The sequence below is a fragment of the Dreissena polymorpha genome, chromosome 1 (genome assembly GCF_020536995.1).
Source record: "Dreissena polymorpha isolate Duluth1 chromosome 1, UMN_Dpol_1.0, whole genome shotgun sequence".
In the NCBI taxonomy this organism is placed as follows: domain Eukaryota; kingdom Metazoa; phylum Mollusca; class Bivalvia; order Myida; family Dreissenidae; genus Dreissena; species Dreissena polymorpha.
Window position 1 is genome coordinate 190,670,302 of NC_068355.1, and position 26,735 is coordinate 190,697,036.

General features: G+C 36.4%; 1 protein-coding gene across 1 annotated transcript in view; it reads right to left on the bottom strand.

The window, feature by feature from the left end:
* The window catches only part of LOC127864326 (gem-associated protein 5-like), a 216,700-nt gene that overhangs the window by 61,392 nt on the left and 128,573 nt on the right, over positions 1-26,735 (bottom strand). Inside the window, exon 19 of the mRNA XM_052403980.1 lies at positions 15,589-15,726. Within this exon, the coding sequence (XP_052259940.1) occupies positions 15,589-15,726 (138 nt within the window). The remainder of the gene's footprint in view (positions 1-15,588; positions 15,727-26,735) is intronic.

Sequence of the window (26,735 nt, forward strand, 5' to 3'; positions counted from 1 at the left end):
TTTTTTTACTTTTGAACTCCAAGTGTGACCTAGACCTTGGAGTTATTGACATAATTCTTTCACATGACCATGGTTCAAACAGAAATCTCAAACCTAAATTCAAGCACTTTTCAAGGACTTTTCAAGGCCAAATTTTCATTTTCAAGGCCGAGAACTGTACGTTAGTTTCCTTTAAAAACTGCATTTTCAAACCAGATTAACATAGTAAATATCGTTTTTTATTTGCTCAAACACATTACACTTATTCCACAATAACTCATACATGTTATCCATCCTTAACTCAATGAGTCTCACATATGTACAGTACAGCCAACGCGGCACAAACATAATCCGCGGCTACGCCACGGCCAGATTATTAGTATGCGGCCGCCGAATCGTGTGTTCACGCGGCGTATCGCCGTGGCAATCAGCATCGATCCGCGCAACGACGCAGAGTCTGTATTAACCTCGCGTAATTTAGCGGAGTAAATCCGCCGCATACGTACGCGTCAGAGCGAGTGAAAAGATATCCACCTACATGTACATACATGTATGTGAATCGTAGAATTAATTACGCGCAACTGTTAATGTTTCGTTCGATTATCATTATTAAATTTATAATCCGAAACACACTTCAGAATTTTAATGCTAACGCGACCTTTGGCAAATTCTAGCGTCAAATAAACAGTGCTAAAATATCCTTTGTTTCATAAAAAGCGCGCGAAAATTATGCAGACATGTAGAACGTTGTTTGGAAAGTTTGGGTGTATTTTGTGTTGTATAAATACATGAACATCACGTCAAGCGTAAATCGCGTGTTCAGTTGAAAAAAAAGCCCCGATTAGACGTTATTTCATCATCTCTATGAATAGTAACACATGCCAAAATGTATTTGATACTTAAGGAAATATCGAGAATGTTTGTGTATCGTAAATATTTACCAGCATTTGCTTTTAAACTGGAATATACAGAATTATCGGGTAATTAGTAGCGATATTAACTGTATAATATGAACAAAATCAAACGTGTTTACATACACATATTCAAACAATAGTTATAATAAGCTGATAATTAACAAAACAACAAATACGTCGTCACCGTCTTGATTATTGATGTGGCTTCAAACTGCTAATTTTCTCAGCTTAAATATAATAGCAAAATCAACATGCAATTAATTTATAAATCCACCATATGCTGGAGCCTTGACCACTTGTATGTGCAAAAACATAATTATGTGACATTGTTTATGTGTGAAATACATACACTACGGGCGGGAAACAAACTTAATTGGCCAGACACATTAACTATGTTTACATGTATATGCTAATACAATCCGCGCACAATACATTTATTATAATTTTAATTATTATTCTAATTGTTCTTTCAAAATTTGTTAACTACATGTAACTAAAAAATTTAAAAAGATTTTTTATTTCATGATGCGCATCGACTCGGCATCATGTCGCGGATCGCGGCATGCCTCGGCGGACAGATGCGAAGTTTCGCGGCGAAATGCGACTTGCCGCCGCCTACTGACGCGGCATCCACTTGTTTCCCTTGCCGCCGCGGATTGCGAAATACGTTTGTTCCGCATTGGCTGTACTGTATTTACTTTTAAAAGTTATTACAAACAAACACATTGTCTCTTTCTATGCTCACATCAAACAGACTAGTTCATTACATTTGAACAGCAGTCAGTTACTATAACATTTTGTCTTTAACAGAATTGATTTCCTTTTCCAGTTCTTCCAGCTCTCTCCTCTTATTCAGTTAACCACCCTGGTTTGAAACGACACTTCCCCATCCCTGCGTTTTCACTAGCAAAAATTGATCACAATGGAGAATCTCTGACGTAGTACACATAATCTGTGACATGTACACAACGTTTCGTACTAAATAGTGTACGAAACTTATATTTCGTATTCAACTTTTTTGGCGCAAAGGAATTTATGATAAATTTTCATAATATTTCCCTTAAGAACGATTTAAGTAAAATAATTAAAGCCATGATAAAAGTAATTTGAGCATAAATAAACATTTTCAAGGCTTTTTTACATGAAATAAGCACTTTTCAAGCACTTTTTCAAGGCCAACCTTTGTTCAAGGGCTTTTCAAGCCTTGGACTCGTTTTCAAGCACTTTTCAAGCCCTGTGCGAACCCTGATGACACATTGTCCAATGATTGTGAACAAACGTACCAGGTATTTTTAAAATCTCAAAATAAATGACATAGTTATGGCCCGGACAAGATCATTTATGGTCATTTTTGACCTTTGAACTTACATTGTGACCTTGACGTTACAGATATCGACGTAATTCTTTCGCGCGACACACCGTCCAATAATGGTGAACAAATGTGCCAAATGATCTTAAAATTTCACCATGAACAACATAGTTATGGCCCGGACAATCTCATTTATGGCCATTTTTGACCTTTGAACTCAAAGTGTGACCTTGACCTTTTAGTTATCGACGTAATTCTTTCACGCCACACACTGTCCAATGATGGTGAACAAATATGCCAAATGATTTTAAAATCTCACAATGAATGACATAGTTATGGCCCGGACAAGCTTATTTATGGCCATTTTTGACCTTTGAACTCAAAGTGTGACCTTGACCTTGGAGATATCAACGTAATTCTTTCACGCGACACACTGTCCAATCATGGTGAACACATGTGCCAAATGATTTTAAAATCTGACAATGAACGACATAGTTATGGCCCGGACAAGCTTTTTCCGCCCGCCAGCCAGCCAGCTTTCGCAAATCTAATAACCAGTTTTTTCTTTCGGAAAACCTGGTTAATAATATTTTTATAAATATTTAACATTACTAGCAATTAAATTAGTTAGTTATTAAATTTTGGATGAGAACGTTGAAAAACAAGAGATGTGTTCGTCAGAAACACAATGCCCCCTATTGCGCCGCTTTGAAGACACATATTTGACCTTTGAGGATGACCTAGAACTTGACCTTTCACCACTCAAAATGAGCAGCTCCATGAGATACACATGCATGCCAAATGTCAAGTTGCTATCTTCAATATTGCAAAAGTTTTGGCCATGGTTAAAGTTTAGTGACAGACACACAGACATACAGACTCACACATAAAATGACAGACAAATTGTAAAAATTGTAGTACTCATACAATGAAGACAGAAAATGAAGCTATATCTTTGCAGTCCTGTCCAGTAATTAAGGAGATACTTCTTGAAACAAGAGCACCGCCTTGCGGGTGCAGACCGCTCATCTATTTTCTTTTTAAAGGTGAAGGGACTCTCATTTTCAATCACAAAGGAGGGAGGGGTGGAGTGAAGAGGGGTGTATAGTGTGGGGTTGTGGACATTTATTACATTATCATTACATTAAAAAAGCGAAAAACAAAACAAAACAAAGAAATCGGGGGGGGGGGGGGGGGGGGGTGGGGGTGTTGGGGATGGGGGATTTTTTGGGTGTGATGGTTGGACGGTATTTCAAACATAACCGTTAAAAAAAAAAATTGGGGGGGGGGGGTGGGGTATAGTGTGAGGGTGTGGTGGTAATTTGTGAGATGATCTTAAAAAAAAAAAAAATTATAAAAAAAATACAAAAATAAAAAAAAACTTTGGGTGGGGGTGGGGTGGGGGGGGGAGGGGTGGGGGTATAGAGTGAGGGTGTGGTGGTCATTTGTGAGATGATCTTAAAAAAAAAAAAAAAATTAGGGGGGGTTGGGGGGGGAGGGCACGGGGGATAGTTTGGGTTGAGTCTATTGTGGTATGTCAGGTAAGAGTAGTTTTGTCAAAGTATCAATCAAATCTAATCATAAATAAAGAAGTTATGGCAATTTTAGCAAAATTTAATAATTTGACCTTGAGAGTCAAGGTCATTCAAAGGTCAAGGTAAAATTCAACTTGCCAGGTACAGTAACCTCATGATAGCATGAAAGTATTTGAAGTTTGAAAGCAATAGCCTTGATACTTAAGAAGTAAAGTGGATCGAAACACAAAATTTAACCATATATTCAAAGTTACTAAGTCAAAAAAGGGCCATAATTCCGTAACAATGACAACCAGAGTTTTGCAACTTGTCCTTTTACTGTACCCTTATGATAGTTTGTGAGTGTTCCAAGTATGAAAGCAATATCTATGATACTTTAGGGGTAAAGTGGACCAAAACACAAATCTTAACAATATTTTCAATTTTCTAAGTATAAAGGGCCCATAATTCCGTCCAAATGCCAGTCAGAGTTACATAACTTTGCCCGCACTGTCCCCTTATGATAGTTAATAAGTGTTGCAAGTATGAAAGCAATAGCTTTGATACTGTAGGAATAAAGTGGACCTAAACACAAAACTTAACAATATTTTCCATTTTCTAAGTATAAAAAGGGCACATAATTCTGTCAAAATGCCAGTCAGAGTTACATTACTTTGAGTGCACAGTCCCCTTATGATAGTAAGTGTTGCAAGTATGAAAGCAATAGCATTGATACTTAAGGTATAAAATGGACCTAAACATAAAACTTAACCAAAATTTTCAATTTTCTAAGAGTAAAAAGGGCACATAATTCTCTCAAAATGCACGCCAGAGTTATCTAACTTTGCCTGCCCAGTCCCCTCATGATAGTAAGTAAGTGTACCAAGTTTGAATGCAATAGCATTGATACTTTCTGAGAAAAGTGGACCTAAACACAAAACTTTACCAAAATTTTCAATTTTCGAAGTATAAAAAGGGCACATAATTCTGTCAAAATGCACGCCAGAGTTATCTAACTTTGCCTGCCCAGTCCCCTCATGATAGTAAGTAAATGTGCCAAGTTTGAATGCAATAGCATTGATACTTTCTGAGAAAAGTGGACCTAAACGCAAAACTTAACCGGACGCCGACGCCAACGCCGACGCCGACGCCAAGGTGATGACAATAGCTCATAATTTTTTTTCAAAAAAAAGATGAGCTAAAAAATCACTGTGATACAAGAGCTTCTTGTAATACTAGTGTGTAACCTTAATATTTACAGATTAAGATGTTGTGTATTGCTTAGTACTGAAATTAAGTATCATAGCTTTTTCGGCGTAGCTGTTTATAACGTCACTTTTGACCTTAGGTGACCTTTAGATTACATTCATAAAAATGCCTGCGGCTACCCACGAATGAATACACTTCATTTAGTCCATTGGCTGATTTGAGAATACCACCAGAACATTGGAAACATGGCCACGTCATTCTAATACTGTTTTACTGCGTGTTCAGCATGAAACAATTTTATCTCTTATGAAAAGGCATGATATATAGAACAGTTTTACACTCAACTCTTCACATCAATACAATTTGTGCGTAGATTCTACACCTTCGTCAGTTCACGGTAAGTGTGTGTGAATGTCAGAGTTTATATACAGGTCATCGCTGCGTTATATAATAAAGACGTGAACTATGTGAACTGGAATTTTTTTTAGACCAGAAAGATGTTAAATGAAGATATCCAGCGATATAATTATGGTATGTTAATAATAGATTCTTAATGTGTTTTCAACAATACAATAATGAATATTATTTTTAATTAATTTAACAAGAATTATTCCACCATATTGACTAATGTATTAAGCATGAGCGTAATGATTCTCGATACTGTTAATACTCAAATCAAATAGCAATGCCTGTCAAACCACTAAAACAGGTTTGTTCGAAGAACGCACGTATAAATATTTAAAATATGTACAGATACTTTGCGTGTGGCTGGTTGACTCATATGTTTTAATTTGACTTCCATTATTCTTTTGGTTTTCTGTTTTGTATCTATAGGTTTATGACCAGCAATATGTAATAATGTAAAATAAGCCGCAAAAACTCCGCGTAACATCCCGAACTGCGTGTGATGCAGCTAAGAACTGCACATAAAAAGACATTCGCTATCCTTGATCTCATTCATTGAACTCTTTACCTTTCATAAACTCCAACCACAATCAACGCTGTATATCTTTTTTAAAAGATATTTTTTGTTACAAAGTAATATTGATAATAAGAGAAAGGTCAATCTGAGTTAACCATGATTTCAACCTTCTTAACCTTCAAACTTCCAAATTAGTCTACTTTAAAAATTAGATATAATCTGTGGAGGTCAAAATGAGTTCTAGTGATGATGGTGTTTTGATAATGTTCAAAGCAAGTATCAAAGTATCAAATATAGCCTGTAGCAAGCAGTATTGATGATAGACAAAAAACTTTATTTTCAGGTTATGGAGAGTTCAGACTTTCTGGAGTAGTCTAACTGCAACAGAAAGTCCAGGTAAAAATGACGTCACTGGTGAGATGGTTGTATTAGAGTGTTTATAGATAACATCCATGCAAGTATCAAAGTAATGAAGCAATAGGTATTACCTCGGAAATTTCAAGTTCAAAATGAGGTCAGTTGATGCGGGGGGGGGGGGGGGGGGGGTGTGTACATACATAGGTATAAATAGACAGAAAAACAAACCGACAGGCAAATTGCGATCTACCTCTAAAAACATTCATTATCCATTTTCCCTAAAGAATTTGGTCTGCTATTAAATTTTAAATTTGTTAAAAGCTGACTGGCATTCACTACAGAAATAGCCCTGCTTTCATGTCTGTAACAATGTCAACTTAATAGGCTTTATGAAAAGGAGGCTTAATGCATGTGCATAAAGTGTCATCCCAGATAAGCCTGTGCAGTTGGCGCAGGCTTATCAGGGACAACACTTTCCGCTTTTATGATATTTTTCGTTCAAATAAAGTCCCTTCTTTGCAAAATAACTAAAAGTTTAGTCGGAAAGTGTCGTCCCTGATCAGTCTGTGTAGAATACACAGGCTAATCAGGTACAATACTTTACACACATGCATTAAACCCCTTTTTCACAGAGCATGGCCAAAATACATTAATCTTCAGAGACTGACGCAACACAGCAATAAAGCAACGGATTCTGAAAAAGATAGCTAGGCCTTGAACGAGTTTTCTTAATTAAAAGATTGTAAAATTAAAACAGGAACTGGTTTGTTATTGTAGAGCTGAGGTTAATGTATTGAATTAAATGTATGACCATGACCTTGCTATAAAATGATGTTTGCAGCATGATTATGGGTGCCTTGAAAATAATAAGCTTGTTCATGGAAATAGTATGTGATTTATATAATATTAGGTTAATACTTTTTCATATTACCCCCTGTCAAATACTTTGATTAATATTTACAATAAACGTCCTTTTTCTGATGTGTTTAACACTGTTATTGGCTCTTTTTTATTGATGAAACATTGTCATAAAGTAAATCAAAGACTGATTACCATTTATATATCATATTATTATATTGATTGGAATCCCAAAGAGTGATTGTTGTCCCATTACAACAATACCAACTCCAACAACACCAATTGCAGACAATTTGAACAGGAGAGTTGTATTTCCTTTTTCAATAATTGTGTTTAATTTAAAGAATTGTCCCAGATTAACCGGTGCAGTGATCACACGCTTTCAAGAAAAACTAGACCTTTGTCACAGACGTGATGTATACCCCCACGTGCCGCATTGACACAGACTATTTTGCATGCTGTCTTCACAAAACAAGAGAATAAAATTTATAGCGGTTTTTAAGAATTATAATGCCATTATCATTTATGGCCATTTCGACCTTTGAACTCTTGAATTCTTTCGCATGACATGCCGTCCAAATTTATGGCCATTTTTTTACTTTTGAACTCCAAGTGTGACCTAGACCTTGGAGTTATCGACATAATCCTTTCGCATGACACATCGTCCAATGATTGTGAACAAATGTACCAGGTATTTTTAAAATCTCACAATAAATGACATTGTTATGGCCGGGACAAGATCATTTATGGCCATTTTTGACCTTTGAACTCACAGTGTGACCTTGACTTTGCAAATATCAACGTAATACTTTCGCGCCACTCACCGTCCAATAATGGTGAACCAATGTGCCAAATGATTTTAAAATCTTACAATGAATGGCATAGTTATGGCCCAGACAAGCTCATTTATGGCCATTTTTGACCTTTGAACTCAAAGTGTGACCTTGGCCTTGGAGTTATCGACGTAATTCTTTCGCGTGACACACCGTCCAATGATGGTGAACAAATATGCCAAATGATTTTAAAATCTCACAATGAACGACATAGTTATGGCCCGGACAAGCTCATTTACGGCCATTTTTGACCTTTGAACTCAAAGTGTGACCTTGACCTTGGAAATATTGATGTAATTCTTTCGCGCAACACACCGTCCCATGATGGTGAACAAATTTGCCATATGATTTAAAAATCTCACAATAAATGATAAAGTTATGGCCCGGACAAGCATTTGACCCTTGAACTCCTAGTGTGACCTTGACCTTGGAGATATTGACGTACTTTTTTTCACGCAACACACCGTCCCATGGGGATGAACAAATGTACCAAGTTATTTTAAAATCTAATGATAAATGACATAGTTATGGTCCGGACAAACTTTCGGTTTAAAACACACTAAGTGACCCCGTGACCTAGCTTTTGACCCGGCATGACCCATATTCAAACTTGACCTATACATCATCAAGATACAACTTGTGACCAAGTTTGGTGAAGATCGGATGAAATTTCGGGACAGACCGACAAACTGACCGACAAAGTGACTCCTATATAGCCCCCATTACCAATGGTAATGGGGGTATAATAATTTCTGCTTTGATGATTTTTTTTTCATTTCAAGAAAGGCTTTTCTAAACATTGGCAATTAGGCAGAAAGTATTTTCCTGACAAGTCTGTGTGGACTGCACAGGCTAATTTTGGAGCATGTTTTATGCAAATGCTTTAAGCCCAGTTCTCCAAGAAACAAACTAAATTTAATCTTAAGCAATCTTGATTGATTCACCTTCTTGTAACCTGACACATATTTGCATGTGTCTAAAGTGCCATGGACTACATTCCATAAAATGTATTACAGAAACTGTTTGCAAGAGCAAGAACTGTAGATATTGTTGGAATTCATGACGAGCAATAAAGATGCAGATGCAGACCTTGGGATGCATATGGGTTGAGATGGTTATAAACTGTAACACTTTGCATTCTGGGAAATTTGTCGTCTGCTTAAATGTCGTCTGTAGAATTTTTAAAATGAGCATTTTCTTCGATTTGTTTCAAAGAATACTATCGAATAGCAAACAGTTTGGATCCTGATGAGATGCCACGTTCTGTGGCATCTCATCTGGATCCAAACTGTTTGAAAAGGCCTTCAAAATTCTTTCAAAATCACTGAAAGAGGTAAAGTAACCAAGCACTCTTATGTGTTATCAAGCAGAACATGATAAGGGAGTATTACAGAACTGAAAAAAATCCAACAAAATCAAATGATGATTGTGAGCTACTGAATGTCTATATTTTACACAAACATGAAAATAGTCCATGAAGTAATATTAAATTTGTTATAATGTGCATTTTAAAAAGTTATTAGGGAATTATAAATTTTGATTTTCATGCTATACTATTATTATCTGTTAACTAATTCCTACTATGTTTTCCTGTTTTGATAACAGTTTAACATAAAATCTTTAAAATAAATTGTACACAGTATAAATGGTGTGGCATTTAATATCAATCTGGCAATAACAAGGTCAAAGATATTTCCCTATCAAGAAGGGTTCTCACCCCGGCGAAATGTTGTTCATGATTTCATGAACACTTCAAGCCAATCAAGAACTGTTCATGAACGGTTCTGAAAAAGTTCCTGAGCTTGGTTCATGAACTTTTGGACATGAACTGTTCTTAAGACATGTTCATGAACTGTTTATGAATTATTGTTGAACATTTCAAAGTTCATGAACAGTTCTTCATCTAACCATAAATACTTAGTGATGAACATTTCATGCACAAGTATTTCTAATGACTTTTCTGAGACAGACTTTAAGGATCCATCATGAATAATTCATGAATTCCTTTGTGCTAGATGTTTCATACATATTTTTGAAAGTAATATTGAAATGTCTAGCATACAAATCTTGTAGATTTGTGAAACCTGTGAAGTTAGTATGAATATGCATAGTACTTTCACCACTGTAAGTTAGAGTTCTTGACCTGTTCTAGAGAATTTTAAGAACATTTGTACAAGAACTGTTCAAGAACTTCCTTCAGGAACACTTCAATCACTTTTTAAGGACCTTTCCTGTTCTTGAATTATTCTTAAACTATTCTTGAACACTTTAAGAACTTTTTTGAACAACAAGTTTCCTTCTGATGTTCTTAAACAGGTCTACACAATGTTTTTGAACGTATGATGGACTTTTAAGAATCCAATATGTTCTTAAAAGGATCTGTCATTGTTCTTGGAAGACTTAAAAGACAAGTTTAAGAACGTTTTAAGGAAAACTTATTTCAAGAACAGTTTAAGATGATATCAAGTACTCAATGTACATTGCATTGCTGTTTTTACAAAGAAAATATTGTGTGCACAGGAAGTTGAAACGGAAGGCACATGGTTTATGTTATATTTGAAAATGTAAGTCTTTAATAAATTACCGGCTGAACTGATCAGCCATTGGTTCCATTTCAAGTTCTTTGGCACTGTAAGTGTAACCATTTCAGGGAAACCATTGATCAGTAAATGATTCTTGAACTGAAAATGAGACTATTCATAATCTTTTCAATACATGAATTATTCATGAACATATAGTGCAAATTTGTATTATGAAATTTAAAGAGTATAATCAAACCACTTGTATCTCAGTTATTAGTGTTATATTTAAATTATTGTTATATGTTGCTATCAATATGTTAAGTGCTAATACAAGACTTGTTTCTTCTTACCCTGACCTGTTTGTTGAGCTTTAGTAACAATGTAACTTATGATAACCTTTGCATAAATTGACAAATTCTTGTTCATGAATAGTCCATGAACACTTCATGCCACCTCAGTTCATGAACTCTTGAAGAACTATGGTTCATGAACTATTCACTTACAGTTCGTGAACAGAAAATGAGCCATTGAAAAATAGAAGGAAAATGTTCATGAACTGTTCGTGAACAGCAAAACCCTGAAGAATTTTTCAATAATTGTGTTGTTCATGAACTGTTCAAGAACACTTCATGCCATTGATGTTCATGAATAGTTCATGAACATTTCATGCCATAATGGTTCAAGAATAGTTCATGAACACTTCATGCCACACGGGTTCAAGAATAGTTCATGAACACTTCATGCCATAAGGGTTCAAGAATAGTTCATGAACACTTCATGCTATTAGGTTTCAAGAATATTTTATGAACACTTCATGCCATTAGTGTTCATGAACAGTTCATGAACTAAAATATCAAGAACTTTTCACAGACATGGCTCATTTTCTGTTCACGAACTATTCGTGAACAGTTCATGAACTCAGTTCACGAAAAGTTCATGAACTGTTCACGAATTATTCGTGAACTGCAGAACAACATTTCGCAGGGGCAGGTTCTTCAGAAAGTTCTAGTTCTACCCACAAGACATACTCAATAATAGTTCTATGCACCAACGTGTTTCACTACAAGCCTTCAAAAAATTAACAGTCTAAAACAAAAGCTGGTAATACATTAGAGTAAGAACTTCCTATTGCGAATCTATAATCTCACATGCCACATTAATTAACAAGGATGTTTTTAGAAAATCTCTTGTTCAATAATAACAGAAGAAATTGCCTGTGGATTATTGACTAATAATTCATGGTTACAATAAATTGCCTGAGGATTATGGACTAATTATGCATGGACCACATGTATTAACTGTTTAAACGATTGCATAATGAATGTAATCTAGCTGCTAACATTGTTGTTCCAGGAAAGTAAGATTGACAGCATGTCATTAAATACAAGATGGCCTGAAAGTCCCAAAGTCGCTCACCTGAGATAACAAGATATTATTGGGACAAATCTTCTGACCAAGTTTCACGAAGATCGGAAAATAAATGTGGCCTCTAGAGTGTTAACAAGGTTTTACTATAGCCATATGAGGAAAAATGTCCCGCCCCCTGGCAGCCATGTTTTTCAACCAACCGGCAACATTTTTGAACACATCCAAGATATTATCGGGATGAATCTTCTGACCAAGTTTCATGAAGATCGGACAATAAATGTGGCCTCTAGAGTGTTAACAAGATTTTACTATAGTCATATAAAGCCGTATAAGGAAAAATGCCCCGCCCCTTGGCAGCCATGTTTTTCAAGCAAAGGTTACCATTTTTTAACTAATCAAAGATATCAGTAGGACAAATCTTCTGAGCAAGTTTCATGAAGATCGAAAAATAATTGTGGCCTCGAGAGTGTTAACAAGGTTTTACTATAGCCATATCAGGAAAAATGCCCTGCCCCCTGGCGGCCATGTTTTTCAACCGACCTGCATCATTTTCCAACTCGTCCAAGATATTATTGGGATGAATCTTCTGACCAAGTTTCATGAAGATCAGACAATAAATGTGGCCTCTAGAGTGTTAACAAGATTTTACTATAGCCATATATAGCCATATACGGAAAAATGCCCCGCCCCTTAGCAGCCATGTTTTTCAAGCAAACGTAACCATTTTCGAACTCATCCAAGATATCATTGAAACCAATCTTCTGACCAAATTTCATAAACATTGGACAATAAATGTGGCCTCTAGAGAGTGAACAAGGCAAATGTTGACGTCGCACAACGGACAACACACGACGGACAAAAGGCGATCACAAAAGCTCACCATGAGCACGTTGAGCTCAGGTGAGATAAAAAGGAATAATAAACTCGTCTGAAAACGAGTTTGATGCAAAAATTGGTTTTATGCAAAATGACCCCGGCATAGCTCCCAATAATCCTGTGAAATTTTAGTTTGGTAAGGAGCTACAATGTGTGCCATAGTCATGCAATGTATGATGGTCTCACTAGCGGACAGTGTATCTCTTGAGCAGACTGTGCAAATGGGCAGGATAGTCGTTAACTAAACTGGCTTCAAATGGCATATGACCCATTTTTATCATGAAGGGGCTCAAATAGTGACTTTGGGAAAATTATGTTAATGATTTCATAGAAACAAACACAGTTTATGCAGTAAGGACAAGACATTCAACAAGTCAAGCGTGCAAACAGTCTAGCACTTTGTATCATGGAACTGCCCCTCATTACATATTCTAACATGATATTCATAGACAAACAGTACAATTATTCTTCCAATATAATACTTCCAAACAGATACCAAAAACATCAACCAGATTCTGACCACTGCAAACAAAATACTTCATTGGCATTTTTTGGTCTGATAACAAATCCCAGTGCATTAATTAATATGCATCCCATTTTCAAGTAAATGCTTATTTCTCAATAGACATGATTAATTTGAATGTTTTTGTGTAATAACAAGGCTAAACTGTATAAAGTTTAAACAATACATTACGAAATGGAAATAATTAGAGTCTAGTTGCTGACACTTTGAAGATAATTTCAGTGTTGAAGTTGCTCACAATGCAGAGATGTCTACAGATGACTCTCAACACAAACATGAGAATTGGTCAGTAAACAGTAAAACAAACAAAGAAAACAAAGAAAAGAAGAAACATACAGTTATTGGATTTGACAGCTTTTTGTTGATAAACAAAAACATGCACTATGCCATATTGAGCAAACCAGAAGATATTGACTATTGTCTATTCCAATATGCTTTTTAAGGAGTTCTGTACCATGTTTTCACCATACATCACAACATAATGGTAATAACATTTGACAGGTCCTTATATTATAGAATATTACATTATCTATGTAATAAACGGACCAGAAGAATTATGTTTTCTTGTCAATGTTAGGTGGTATGTAATTTCAGCAATGGATGAAGCATGATATCAAGCATGGAACACACTATAATAAATAGACCTTTTCTGTAAGGTTGCATTTGGCATTGGAGGTTGTAGACCAAAATAAAGATTAACTCCTAAGATCTCAAAAGATTAATGCTATAGTTAGATAGTTATATGAATGCTTATACTGTGTACCAATAAAGTAACATTTATGACAACAGACAGTTTGGGCACATAATAGGATAATATTAATTTATCCAAGGGCATATAATTCCATGGGAGTCATAGCAACTGGCCAATCAGAGAGTTCATCTATTGGAATAGCCAAAAGGAAAATCAAAGAACAATCAGATTATCCATCTGATTGCTGTACATGTACCAATAAAGTAACATTTATGACAACAGACTGTTTGGGCACATTATAGGATAATATTAATTTATCCAAGGGCATATAATTCCATGGGAGTCATAGCAACTGGCCAATCAGAGAGTTCATCTATTGGAATAACAAAAAGGAAAATCAAAGAATAATCAATTAATCCATGTGATTGCCTAGTAACCCTCAGAGACTTGACTCTGTGGGTCATTGAAAATAGCCAATCAGAGTTCATTTTATTGACTTCCAAATCTAACAAACTAACAGGGGCACACCAACTAGATACTAGGCTTACCCATGGGAGGCATAGCCACTAGCCAATCAGAGAGTTCATCACATTGCCTAGCAACCCTCAGAGACTCACCATGGGGTCATAGTCACAAGCCAATCAGAGAGTTCATCACATTGCCTAGCAACCCTCAGAGACTCACCATGGGGTCATAGTCACAAGCCAATCAGAGAGATCATCACATAGCATAGCAACCCTAGAGACTTAACCATGTGGGCCGTAGTCACTAGCCAATCAGAGAGTTCAACGCATTGCATAGCAACCCTTAGAGACTTACCCATGGGGTCATAGCCACTAGCATATCAGAAACTTCATCACATAACCTAGCCATCCTGAGACTTACCCATGGGGCCTGCATAGCCACTAGCCAATCAGAGAGTTTATCTCCTTGCTTTGGGACGCTTAGAGACTACCCATTGGGGCCATAGCCACTAGCCAATCAGAGAGTTCATCTCTTTGCCTAGCAACCCTTAGAGACTACCCATTGGGGCCATAGCCACAAGCCAATCAGAGAGTTCATCACATAGCCTAGCCACCCTTAGAGACCATGGGGGCCATCATCACTAGCCAATCAGAGAGTTCATCTCTTTGCCTCACAACCCTTAGAGACTGACCCATGGGGGTTATATTGTCACTAGCCAAACAGAGAGTTCATCTCTTTGCCTAGCAACCCTTAGAGACTGACCCATGGGGGTTATATTGTCACTAGCCAATCAGAGACTTCATCTCTTTGCCTAGCAACCCTTAGAGACTGACCCATGGGGGTTATATTGTCACTTGCCAATCAGAGACTTCATCTCTTTGCCTAGCAACCCTTAGAGACTTACTAATGGGAGCCAGGGTCACAAGCCAATCAAAGAAATCATCACATAGCATAGCCACCCTTAGAGACTTACCCATGGGGGCCATAGTCACTAGCCAATCAGAGAGTTCATCTCGTTGCCTTGCAACCCTTAGTGACTAGCCCATGAGGGCCATCATCACAAGCAAATCAAAGAAATCATCACATAGCATAGCTACCCTTAGAGAATTACCCATGGGGACCATAGTCACTAGCCAATCAGAGAGTTCATCTCTTTGCCTAGCAACCTTAGTGACTAACGCTTGAGGGCCATCATCACTAGCCAATCAAAGAAATCATCACATAGCATAGCCACCCTTAGAGACTTACCCATGGGGGCCATAGCCACTAGCCAATCAGAGAGTTCATCTCTTTGCCTAGCAACCCTTAGAGCACCACTGATATTCCCCTTCCAGACCTCTAGCTGGTAGAAATAATCCATGTTCTCATTGTTTCGGTGGTACTGGCCTGAAAACAGATATTTACAAAATATTTTTAATGTTTGTATAAAAGTATTCATATTACTATTATAGAGAAGAGAAATAATGAACTTTAATTTCTAAGTAGGGTTCACACTAACACAAATATCATTAAGTTATAGACACCCAACAATGATGATCTATTCTCCAATTAAGATATAAATAACCAACTTTGTCTATTTGTTGGCAGGTCAATGACACATTAATTACACTATTTGCCAAGCCAACCATATTAATTGCTATTTTGTTAAGTTGTCATGCAAAATGTATTACCTCAACAGTCAAGAGTTTGTAATTTATGACAAGGTATGTAAAGACCAGACATATGTGAGCAGTTAAAAATACAAACACTATATATTCTTCAGAAGAAATCAACCCACATAATTTTGACAAACCATGTTACAGTAAAAAGTTCTATCTCACCAATTATCTACATATTTAGCCCATTCAACTATCAGAGAGGTCCAAAACACAAGCTTAGGGATGTACATGCGGACTGAACAGCAAGTGATGTGCTGAAAGCCTCCCACTTCCACAACAGATGCTTATTCTGTAATTCTATAATAATATTTATTTTGTGGATGCAATATTGGTATCCGATTGGTTGATCCAATACTTTTATTGACATCTTGCAAGTGGGCATTTACACTTCAGGCCTTCTTAATGTCCTTCCTTTTACATATTCTAGCAACTGCAAGCTCCAACCGGTAACTTAGCTTTTGTGAGGGCAATCGTGATATCCAAAATACTGATAATAACTGGAACCAACAAAATTGTTTGAACATGGGGGTGAATTAAAACAAGAGGGCCTGACAGGCCCAATGTAGCTCACCTGAAATACAAAGGAACTGACTTGTTCTGTGAAGCCCAACTATATGGACTATATCTGTGGTTTTTAGAGTGTTAACAAGGGTTTACAATCGTCATTCAAGATATCATTAGAACGAATGTGACCAATTTTCATGAAGATTGTGATAAAAAATGTGACTTTTAGAGTGTCAACAATTTTTTAATATATAGCCATAATGAAAAATGCCCCGCACCCTGGTGGCCATGTTTTTCAACCAATAGGAAACATTTTCGAACTCATCCAAGATTTTATTGGGACAAATCTTTTGACCAAGCTTCATGAAGCTCGGACAATAAATGCGGCCTCTTGAGTGTTTTACTATAGCCATATAAAGAAATAATAAGGAAAAATTGCTACGCCCCCTCAGGCAGCCATGTTTTTAACCAACCGTAACCATTTTTGAACCTATCCAAGATATTATTGGGACAAATCTTCTGGCAAAATTTCACGATGATCTGACAATAAATATGGCCTCTAAAGGGTGAACAAGGTTTTACAATTGCCATATAAAGAAAATACTCAGCCACCTTGTAACCATGTTTTTTAACCAACCGTAACTGTTTTCCAACTCATCCAAGATATCATTGGGACAAAGCTTCAGAGCTGGACTCATGAAGATTGGACAATAAATGTAGCCTCTAGAGTGTTAACATGGAAGATGTTGATGACGCAAGATGCACAATTGACCATGGACAAAGGTGATCACAATAGCTCAAGGAAAAATACTGTCAACATGCATTATTTTTTCATTTGATAAGATTTTGATACTTATTGATACATAACTACTTATATGTTAATAAAATGCATGAATGATTCACACCACTGACTAATAAAACTTACTTAACCCACTGATAAAACACTATCAAAAATATAGAAGACATGTTTTAAAAAATCATGTCCTCAAATCATAACAAATTGTTAACAATTGTGTTAATGTGTAAAGTTCAAACTGATAGCTCTTTTCTGTAATCAGTCACACAAAACTTCAACCGTATCAGCAACATAAATCTCCTATATACATTATTCTACAACTTGTCTTTTGATCCTATTAAATCCAAACTGCAGATAATGTCTTTCTATGTAATAGACAAATGAAATCTGATACCATTTATACAATTTTGATAGTTATTTTTAAGTTGTTGTCATAAATAACCAAATTTTAGAGGGGAACATTTGATCACCCTCATAGCAGTAAACAATGGGTTGGAAATTTAAAGGTACCAATACTTTAATTAGTTGTTACAGGGCCATGTTACATTTTTGCCGTTCGGTCAATGTGTTTGGCAAGTGCATATATATTATTGTATATTATTATTTTCCCATTGTTCAAATGACTTTTCTATGATCAGTAGATCATTTATGCCAGACATAATTTTAATGGCAAATTTATAGCCTGCATATACCAATGACAAATTAATTGCTTAGCATCTGCTTGTCTATATGTGTAACAATTTAAGTTAATTCTGGACTAAAAACTAGAAGAACATGATCAGCAAAGCAAATTGACAGAATGACACATTCATCTCAAGACAGCAATTGAAATCTGGACAGTTTAAAATGCTAATAAAAAAGCTACGGGTGCAGTTTTGAATAAATGAAAGCTTGTCAGATTTTTTTTTTTTTTAGAGGTCACAGTGACCTTGACCTTTGACCTAGTGACCCCAAAATGGGTGTGGGGTGTAGAACTCATCAAGGTGCATCTACATATGAAGTTTCAAAGTTGTTGGTGGATTTAGCACTTTGATTTTAGAGCCAATATAAAGGTTTTAGCACGACGCGGACAGCAGACGTCAGACAGCGGACGACAAGCTGGCTATGACAATACCTCGGGTTTTCTCCAAAAACGCCTAGCTAATAATTAAAAACCAGTAAGTTAAAGGTTTGTATATGTTTCTTTTAATAATTCAAAAGCATATTTGATTAAAGACAAACAATTATGCATGTGCATCACAAATACATACTTCAACGTGTTGATTAACATGAGTGTCAACTGGTCACAAAATACTCACAATCAAAGGTCAAAGTTAGATTTATCGGCCTTGGATGCATTTATTTGTGGTAAAATAAATAATGGCACTGAAAATTTGTCCTTGCAATAATTTTATCTTAAGAATAACCCAAGTAGCTTGGAAAAGGTGAAATCTGCTTATTCGCAGAAATTTCTCGTCTTGCTTCTCTGGCCTCAAACATTTGACCAAGTTTGTTGACCATACAGTTGAGTTTAAGGGATGACAAGGTAAATATGGCCTTTTTTTATATTTACGGGTCATAATTCATGAGTGCTTCATGTCATGGTAGTTGCACTTGGCTGAAATAATGTGCCCACAAACATATAATCACCAAGTTTAATGATGATCTGATTTAAACTGTTTTATTTGGAGTTCGGACAAGTTTTCAATAACTTTTTTTTTGTAATTCAAGGGACATAATTCAGAAGTGCATCATGAAATCTGGTAGATTATCAGACTTGGCAGAGATAAATCCCCACAAACATTATAACCAATTTTCATTTTGATCCAATATAAAATGTTTGTGTTAAAGAGCAGACAATTCTAATTGTGCCATTTTTTTTTAATTCAAGGGCCATAATTTAGTACTGCATGAGGCAATCTTTCTGGTTATCAAACAGGTTTGAGATATTATGCCCATAAACACTTCACAATGATAAAAAACTATCTGAATTATTAATCAGATATTGTTCTCATGGATGGAGCAGTGACCAGTGTCTGCCACCTGCCAATGGTGTTCCCATTATATGCCCTGTTGTTTTTTTTAACAGGCATATAAATATGTACTGTCTGAAAATAAGGACAGGAATATTGTTTTTTTAGCCTTAAATAACAAGGTCTTTCCCCTGTGCAAATTACAGGTATGTCCATTGTTTTTTGCTAGAAAACATTAAATATTGATGACAAATTGTCACTGTTTTAATGTATGATCTGCATAATTTAGATATATCACACATCTGACTAAAGAGTACGAGTTGTTACATAGTGTCATAAAACAATTACTTCCCAGATGTTGCAAGACAATCATAACTAAGATAAATATTATTAAACAAGTAATGTGTTTGTCAGATACACAATCCCCGGCCCTATTGCGCCGCTTTATAGCCATATATTTAACCTACGCTGCTTGCAAAGGCCTTTTTTCTAGACGTTAGGCATAAATGGGTTAACATGACAAATAAAAAGTTTCATTTGAATTTAGATCAGCAATTAGTAAAGAATAAAATCTATGTACAAGACTTTAACTATTTTAGTTGATAGTTATTGCAAAACTTTGAGCAGTTATTAAAATAAACAAGACTATTGCCAAGCAATATATGTCCCCTACCAGCTCCACCATTGTCAGAAATTCCACCATTGTCAGAATAATTTGTTGCCATAGCAACCAGAATTTTTTACGTAAGAACAACATGAAATGATGTGCATAATGTCCATATTACCATCTATCCATGTTTCAAGTTTCATGAAAAAATATGAAGAACTTTTTAAGTTATCACAGGATCCAGAAAACCACCATTTTCAGCAGTATTTCTAGTCTGTTTGTTGCCATAGCAACCATAATTTTTGACGTAGGAACAAAATGAAATGACATGCATAATGTCCAACTTGCCATCTATCCATGTTTAAAGTTTCATGAAAAAATATGAAGAACTTTTAAAGTTATCGCAGGATCCAGAAAAGTGTGACAGACAGACAGACTCACAGAGCGCAAACCATAAGTGACCCCTCCGGTGAAACTGGTAGGGGACAATAAAGACCTAGATCAATTTTCTTGTAACCAATGGCAATGCAGTGAGAAAATAAGTTAACAGTTTGAGCTATCAAACAACTAAGAGGGCCATGGTGGCCCTGTATCGCTCCACTGTTTTTATGCGAAAAAAACGTGCAATGCGCATGGGTTGAAATGTACTCAAGCATGTGACTTTCTCTTTCTATGCCTCATCCCACTGGGCGCTTAAAGTTGGAAGGGTGAGCATTTTTTATATAGGGAAAACGTTACTACGGTGTTAACTAAACACACTAAAAAGTCTGGGAATTGTAGCACAGGTCCTTTGCTTATAACGTAGGTACATTTATCTCTCCAAAAGATATTGTCGTTCTTTCTATTGCACATATTTTTAGATGCTGAAGATCAAATCTACGCATGTTCTACAAGATTAATGAAAGTTCCTTCATTCAATCATGAATCTTTTTCCAAAATTCCAAAAAGTGTTTGTAGGTTTCAAAGTTTCTGTTACTTATATAGTTAATGACATATGCAAAATAACTAATGACGTAGATCACCTGAACATTACTTCATTCTTGAGGCATTATAGTGAGTGTAGCAGGATTGTTAACGTGGTGAAGAAATTGTTTATTTTACAAAGAAGATATTTGCCTGAGGAAACATAAAGTTACGAGTTTTTCAGGTTCATGAGGTGCCGAAAGGCAGTAGGAATGATAACTTTGTAGAGGTTGTTTGTTAAACAAAGTAAATGTTTATGAGACAAAAAATTGAATCATAATTCATCAAGATGTTGCGATCATTATGGCAACACTACTTGCATATGGCGTGAGGTTTAAAGAGATATCATGACAAACAATTAGCTTCACCTAACTTTCCTTAACTTTTTCCATCTGACATTGGTTACCTGTCATGTTTGTTTTTGAAAAATACTAGGATTGCCATATATTGAAATAAGGTATCTGACCTATTCTCTGATAGGTTGCTTATATAGCCTAGTAATAGACTAAGCGGCAGTCATGTTATAAACATGAGGGGATTGTTCACGGCATTGGTAGAATATTCTTTTAATAGATACATCTTTCTTAAGTTGGATTCTCCTTACTTTTTTGCTACTGAATATTAAAATCACTTATCACATAATTTCAATGTAACAATTTGTTGTTAAGTTTATCGTGAACAAATATTTTTTGCAATCTGTTTATAAAAAATAAAATGATGTCATTCAAACATTTTTTTTTTGATAAATAGGGCCTATAATAAAACAAGAATTTTGAGAATGTTAACATAAAAGAATAATACTAACCATTTGGTGAAAACAAACAAAACAATACAATTTTTTTATAAAATGTTATGTACAAACAAGGTTAATGGACTAAATATAAACAAACAGTCACTTGAGTGTTCTTCTTGTGTTAATGATGTATTAAACTGAGTTAAATTAATATATATAATTTGTTTACCTTTCAATATCTTGCATTTCACATCTTTAGTTCCATGCTATTTCAAGTAACTGAACAGCGTGACAAACATAATAAAGCAGAATATGCATATGAATCTGATTATACACAGATCCACTATCATATAAATCAAATCTTGTTTGTCTATTTCCATGTTCGAAAGATCCTCTTCTAAATGTTTTACTTCGCAAGTCGACTGAACTCCCAATTTGTAAACAGAAACACTGGTTTCCGTGACACAAATTCACTGTGCACATTTCTAAACAAAATAAGTCTTTCTTGTATCTTAAATGTAGTCTTTTTCGTTGACAAACACATTTCATTATTCCTATCAAACCATATGATGTCAGTCGTTAATTCGATTGATATTTGTCATTTCAATAATCTTAATTTTCGCTTCACAACCGCACCATTTGCATAAGAAATACCAAACACATTTTATGAAACCGATTTTAATTGGAAGATTGGGAAACAACAGCCAATTATATCGCTAATTTTAACAAGGGCTGTTTGTAAAACATGCATGCCCCCCATATGGGCTCTCCGTTGTATTGACAGCCATTGTGTGAATATGTTTTTTGTCACTGTGACCTTGACCTTTGACCTAGTGACCTGAAAATCAATAGGGGTCAACTGCGAGTCATGATCAATCTACCTATCAAGTTTCATGATCCCAGGCATAAGCGTTCTTGAGTTATCATCCGGAAACCATTTTACTATTTCGGGTCACCATGACCTTGACCTTTGACCTAGTGACCTGAAAATCAATAGGGGTCATCTGCCAGTCATTATCAATCCACCTTTTAAGTTTCATGATCCTAGGCATAAGCGTTCTTGAGTTATCATCCGGAAACCATTTTACTATTTTGGGTCACCGTGACCTTGACCTTTGACCTAGTGACCTGAAAATCATTAGGGGTCATCTGTCAGGGTCATCTCCGGTGAAACTGGTAGGGGACAATAAAGCCCTAGATCAATTTTCTTGTAACCAATGGCAATGCAGTGAGAAAATAAGTTAACAGTTTGAGCTATCAAACAACTAAGAGGGCCATGGTGGCCCTGTATCGCTCCACTGTTTTTATGCGAAAAAAGCGTGCAATGCGCATGGGTTGAAATGTACTCAAGCATGTGACTTTCTCTTTCTATGCCTCATCCCACTGGGCGCTTAAAGTTGGAACGGTGAGCATTTTTTATATAGGGAAAACGTTACTACGGTGTTAACTAAACACACTAAAAAGTCTGGGAATTGTAGCACAGGTCCTTTGCTTATAACGTAGGTACATTTATCTCTCCAAAAGATATTGTCGTTCTTTCTATTGCACATATTTTTAGATGCTGAAGATCAAATCTACGCATGTTCTACAAGATTAATGAAAGTTCCTTCATTCAATCATGAATCTTTTTCCAAAATTCCAAAAAGTGTTTGTAGGTTTCAAAGTTTCTGTTACTTATACAGTTAATGACATATGCAAAATAACTAATGACGTAGATCACCTGAACATTACTTCATTCTTGAGGCATTATAGTGAGTGTAGCAGGATTGTTAACGTGGTGAAGAAATTGTTTATTTTACAAAGAAGATATTTGCCTGAGGAAACATAAAGTTACGAGTTTTTCAGGTTCATGAAGTGCCGAAATCTACCTATCAAGTTTCATGATCCTAGGCATAAGCGTTCTTGAGTTATCATCCGGAAACCATTTTACTATTTCGGGTCACCGTGACCTTGACCTTTGACCTAGTGACCTGAAAATCAATAGGGGTCATCTGCCAGTCATTATCAATCTACCTATAAAGTTTCATGATTCTAGGCATAAGCGTTCTTGAGTTATCATCCGGAAACCATTTTACTATTTCGGGTCACCGTGACCTTGACCTTTGACCTAGTGACCTTAAAATCAATAGATGTCATCTGCGAGTCATGATCAATCTTCCTATGAAGTTGACCGACCGACAGACCGACCGACCGACATGTGCAAAGCAATATACCCCCTCTTCTTCGAAGGGGGGCATAAAAATGCTTAGGCAGAATCTACCAGTGTAAAATGCGGAGAGATTTCGCGGGCCGCGGATATATTAAGCATATGTTGATTTTTGTGACCCCCTAGGCAGGGTCAAATTTGACCCCAGGGGCATAATTTGAACAAACTAAGTAGAGAACTATTAGATGTAACTACATACCGAATTTGGCAGCTCTAGGCCCTACGGTTATGGACGTGAATTTTTAAAGTTTGCACAAAATAGGCTTTATATAAGCATATGTTCAATTTTGTGACCCCCCAGGGCAGGGTTAAATTTTACCCCAGGGGCATAATTTAAAGAAATTTTGTAAAGGACTATTAGATGTCTCTACATACCCAATTTGATAACCCTAGGCCCAATGGTTATGGACAAGATTTTGAAAGTTTTCACAAAATAGGCCTTATATAAGCAAATTTCCAATTTTGTTACCCCCATGGCGGGGTCAAATTTGACCCCAGGAGCATAATTTGAACAAACTTGAAAGAGTTCACCCAAGGAACATTCCTGAGAAATATCATCAGAATTGGACCAGTACTTAAGGAGAAGATGTTTAAAGAAAAAGTAAACGCACGGAAGCACGGACGCACACAGAACCATGACATAAGCACCGCTGGCCTCTGGCCAATGGAGCTAAAAATGAGCGCATTACTACATTGAATGGTCATCTGAGTGTGACCTTGATCTTTGAGGTTGGGAAACAGCTGTCAAACACATGACATGTCGTCTTATGAAAGTGGACATTTGAAGCAAGTTATTTTGCAATCCATCAATATATGGCAAACTTATGGCTGGTAAAGGAATCTTTCCACAGGCTGATGAGAGAACAGAAAGACAGTCTGATCGAGTGAATATGCTGTATGCCGCCTTCTTCAAGGGGGTAATAAATTTACATTAAAAGAAACAACAATACATATCCCCTTAGGACTAATAATGATGGAATAAAATATTATTCAGATGAAAGGTCATAGCAATAAAATTGAACATTTGAGAAGTTTAATTTTTTTTGGGGTAATATTATGACTTTAATTCCCTGCTATTTCTATTTTTGAATTACATTTTATGCTATGTTACTCAACTTAAAAAATAAATAAATGGAGATTAAATGCATGTCATCAGCAAAATCTGACATCAAGAAGATCACATTATACTATATATTATTTTCTATGTAAATCAATTTTACAATCATTTTTATCATAAACATGTAAAAATTGAGTTATATAGCTATTTGAACCTTTTCATTCACTACTCTTTAGCTGTTTTTCATTTAGCTAATTTGCTGAAATAATGTTGCAACGCCAACTGACATCACACAATGTAAATAACTTTCTGGATTTACCGCAATGTTCACATACTTATTATTTTTTCACTAATTTAAAAGCATGTGATAAAAAGATCTGTCACTCGTAATTTCATATGTTAATATATTAAATACGTAACTTGTTAGTTAGCTCCCCAAACGTTTGCTTACTAACACAATTCCGGAGCTCGTTTAAAATGATTTGTGTACGATCCTCGTAATTACACAAAACAAAACAAATTGTCAAATAATTATAAGAACCCTACCCATGTATCATGATTTATTATTAGTTCAATGCTTTCATGTAAACAGATTTGAATGATTGCCGATTCATCTATCACTCTATATATAATTAGCACATGCATTGCCCTTGAGTTACCAAAATAATGATCCAATTATTTTGTTGTTGTTTTACACTGTGTCAAAAATTAAAAATGTAATATCAATTAAATCTAATACCTCAGTCACAAATAGACACCGATCACCGTCCGATCAGCGGCCGACGTATTTTTCCGCTCATCTGGCTGGCGACCGGCCGATGATCGCACGGAAACTGGGCCAATTTGTAGCATCGGGCGGCGTCCGGATTAATTTTAAGTCTCACTTAAAATTTTACCCGACGTCGGGCCCGGATAGGAATCGAGACGAGATCGAAACAAGATCGGACGATCAACGCACAGGTATCGCCCGGCGATCGCCCGACATCGGATTCATTGAACGTGTATCGGCAAAAGTAAAGGTATTTCCCAGAGGCATATAAATCGGCCGGCGACCGTCTGATTGCCGGAGGGCCTCCGCACAATGCCCGACGGACGCCGGACGATGTTCGTTATGATACACGTACGATGAATCCTATGTCGTGCGCACGCCGGGCGATAACCGTTCGTTGATCGTCCGATCTTTTTTTTGGATCTCAACTCCATTCCTTTCCGGGCCCGATGTCGGGTAAAACAAGTGATATAAAAAAATTAAACCGGACGCCGCCCAATGCTACAAAATGACCCGATGTGCGTGCGATCATCGGCCGGCGCCAGCCCGATGAGCGGAAAAAAACGTCGGCCGCTGATCGGACGGTGATCAGTGTCTATTTGTGACTGAGGTTTTAAACTTTGTCACTCATCGGACGGCGGACGGCTCCGACGTGTCTAGTCTCCCCGATGCCTGGAGATCGGACACATCGGCCGGCGACCGGATTATTTGTGACTGAGGCATTAGACATGCAAGTTTGTAATCCCATCTGGTCATCTGTCTTATGGGTCACATTTCAGCTTCATCTAGTACTACATGGATGCAAATGGTTATAATTCATTAAATAAATAAATAAGCACCCAGTAAATTTATTTCTTTGGTAAGGTCATGTGCAGATTAGAAACAGATGTTTAGGTGTTCACCATCTACATAGACGGTGCTCAGTGTAAAGGGGGATTACTGTGCACTGCTGTCCGCACAGGCTAATCAGGAACGTCACTTTCCGCTTTTCTGATATTTTTCGTTTCAAGAAAGTCTCTCCTTAGCAAAAATCATGTTTAGGCGGAAACTATCGTCCCTGATAAGCCGGTGCGGACTGCACAGGCTAATCTGGGACAACACTTTACGCACATGCATTAAACCCCCTTTTCACACAGCACGGCTCATCTTA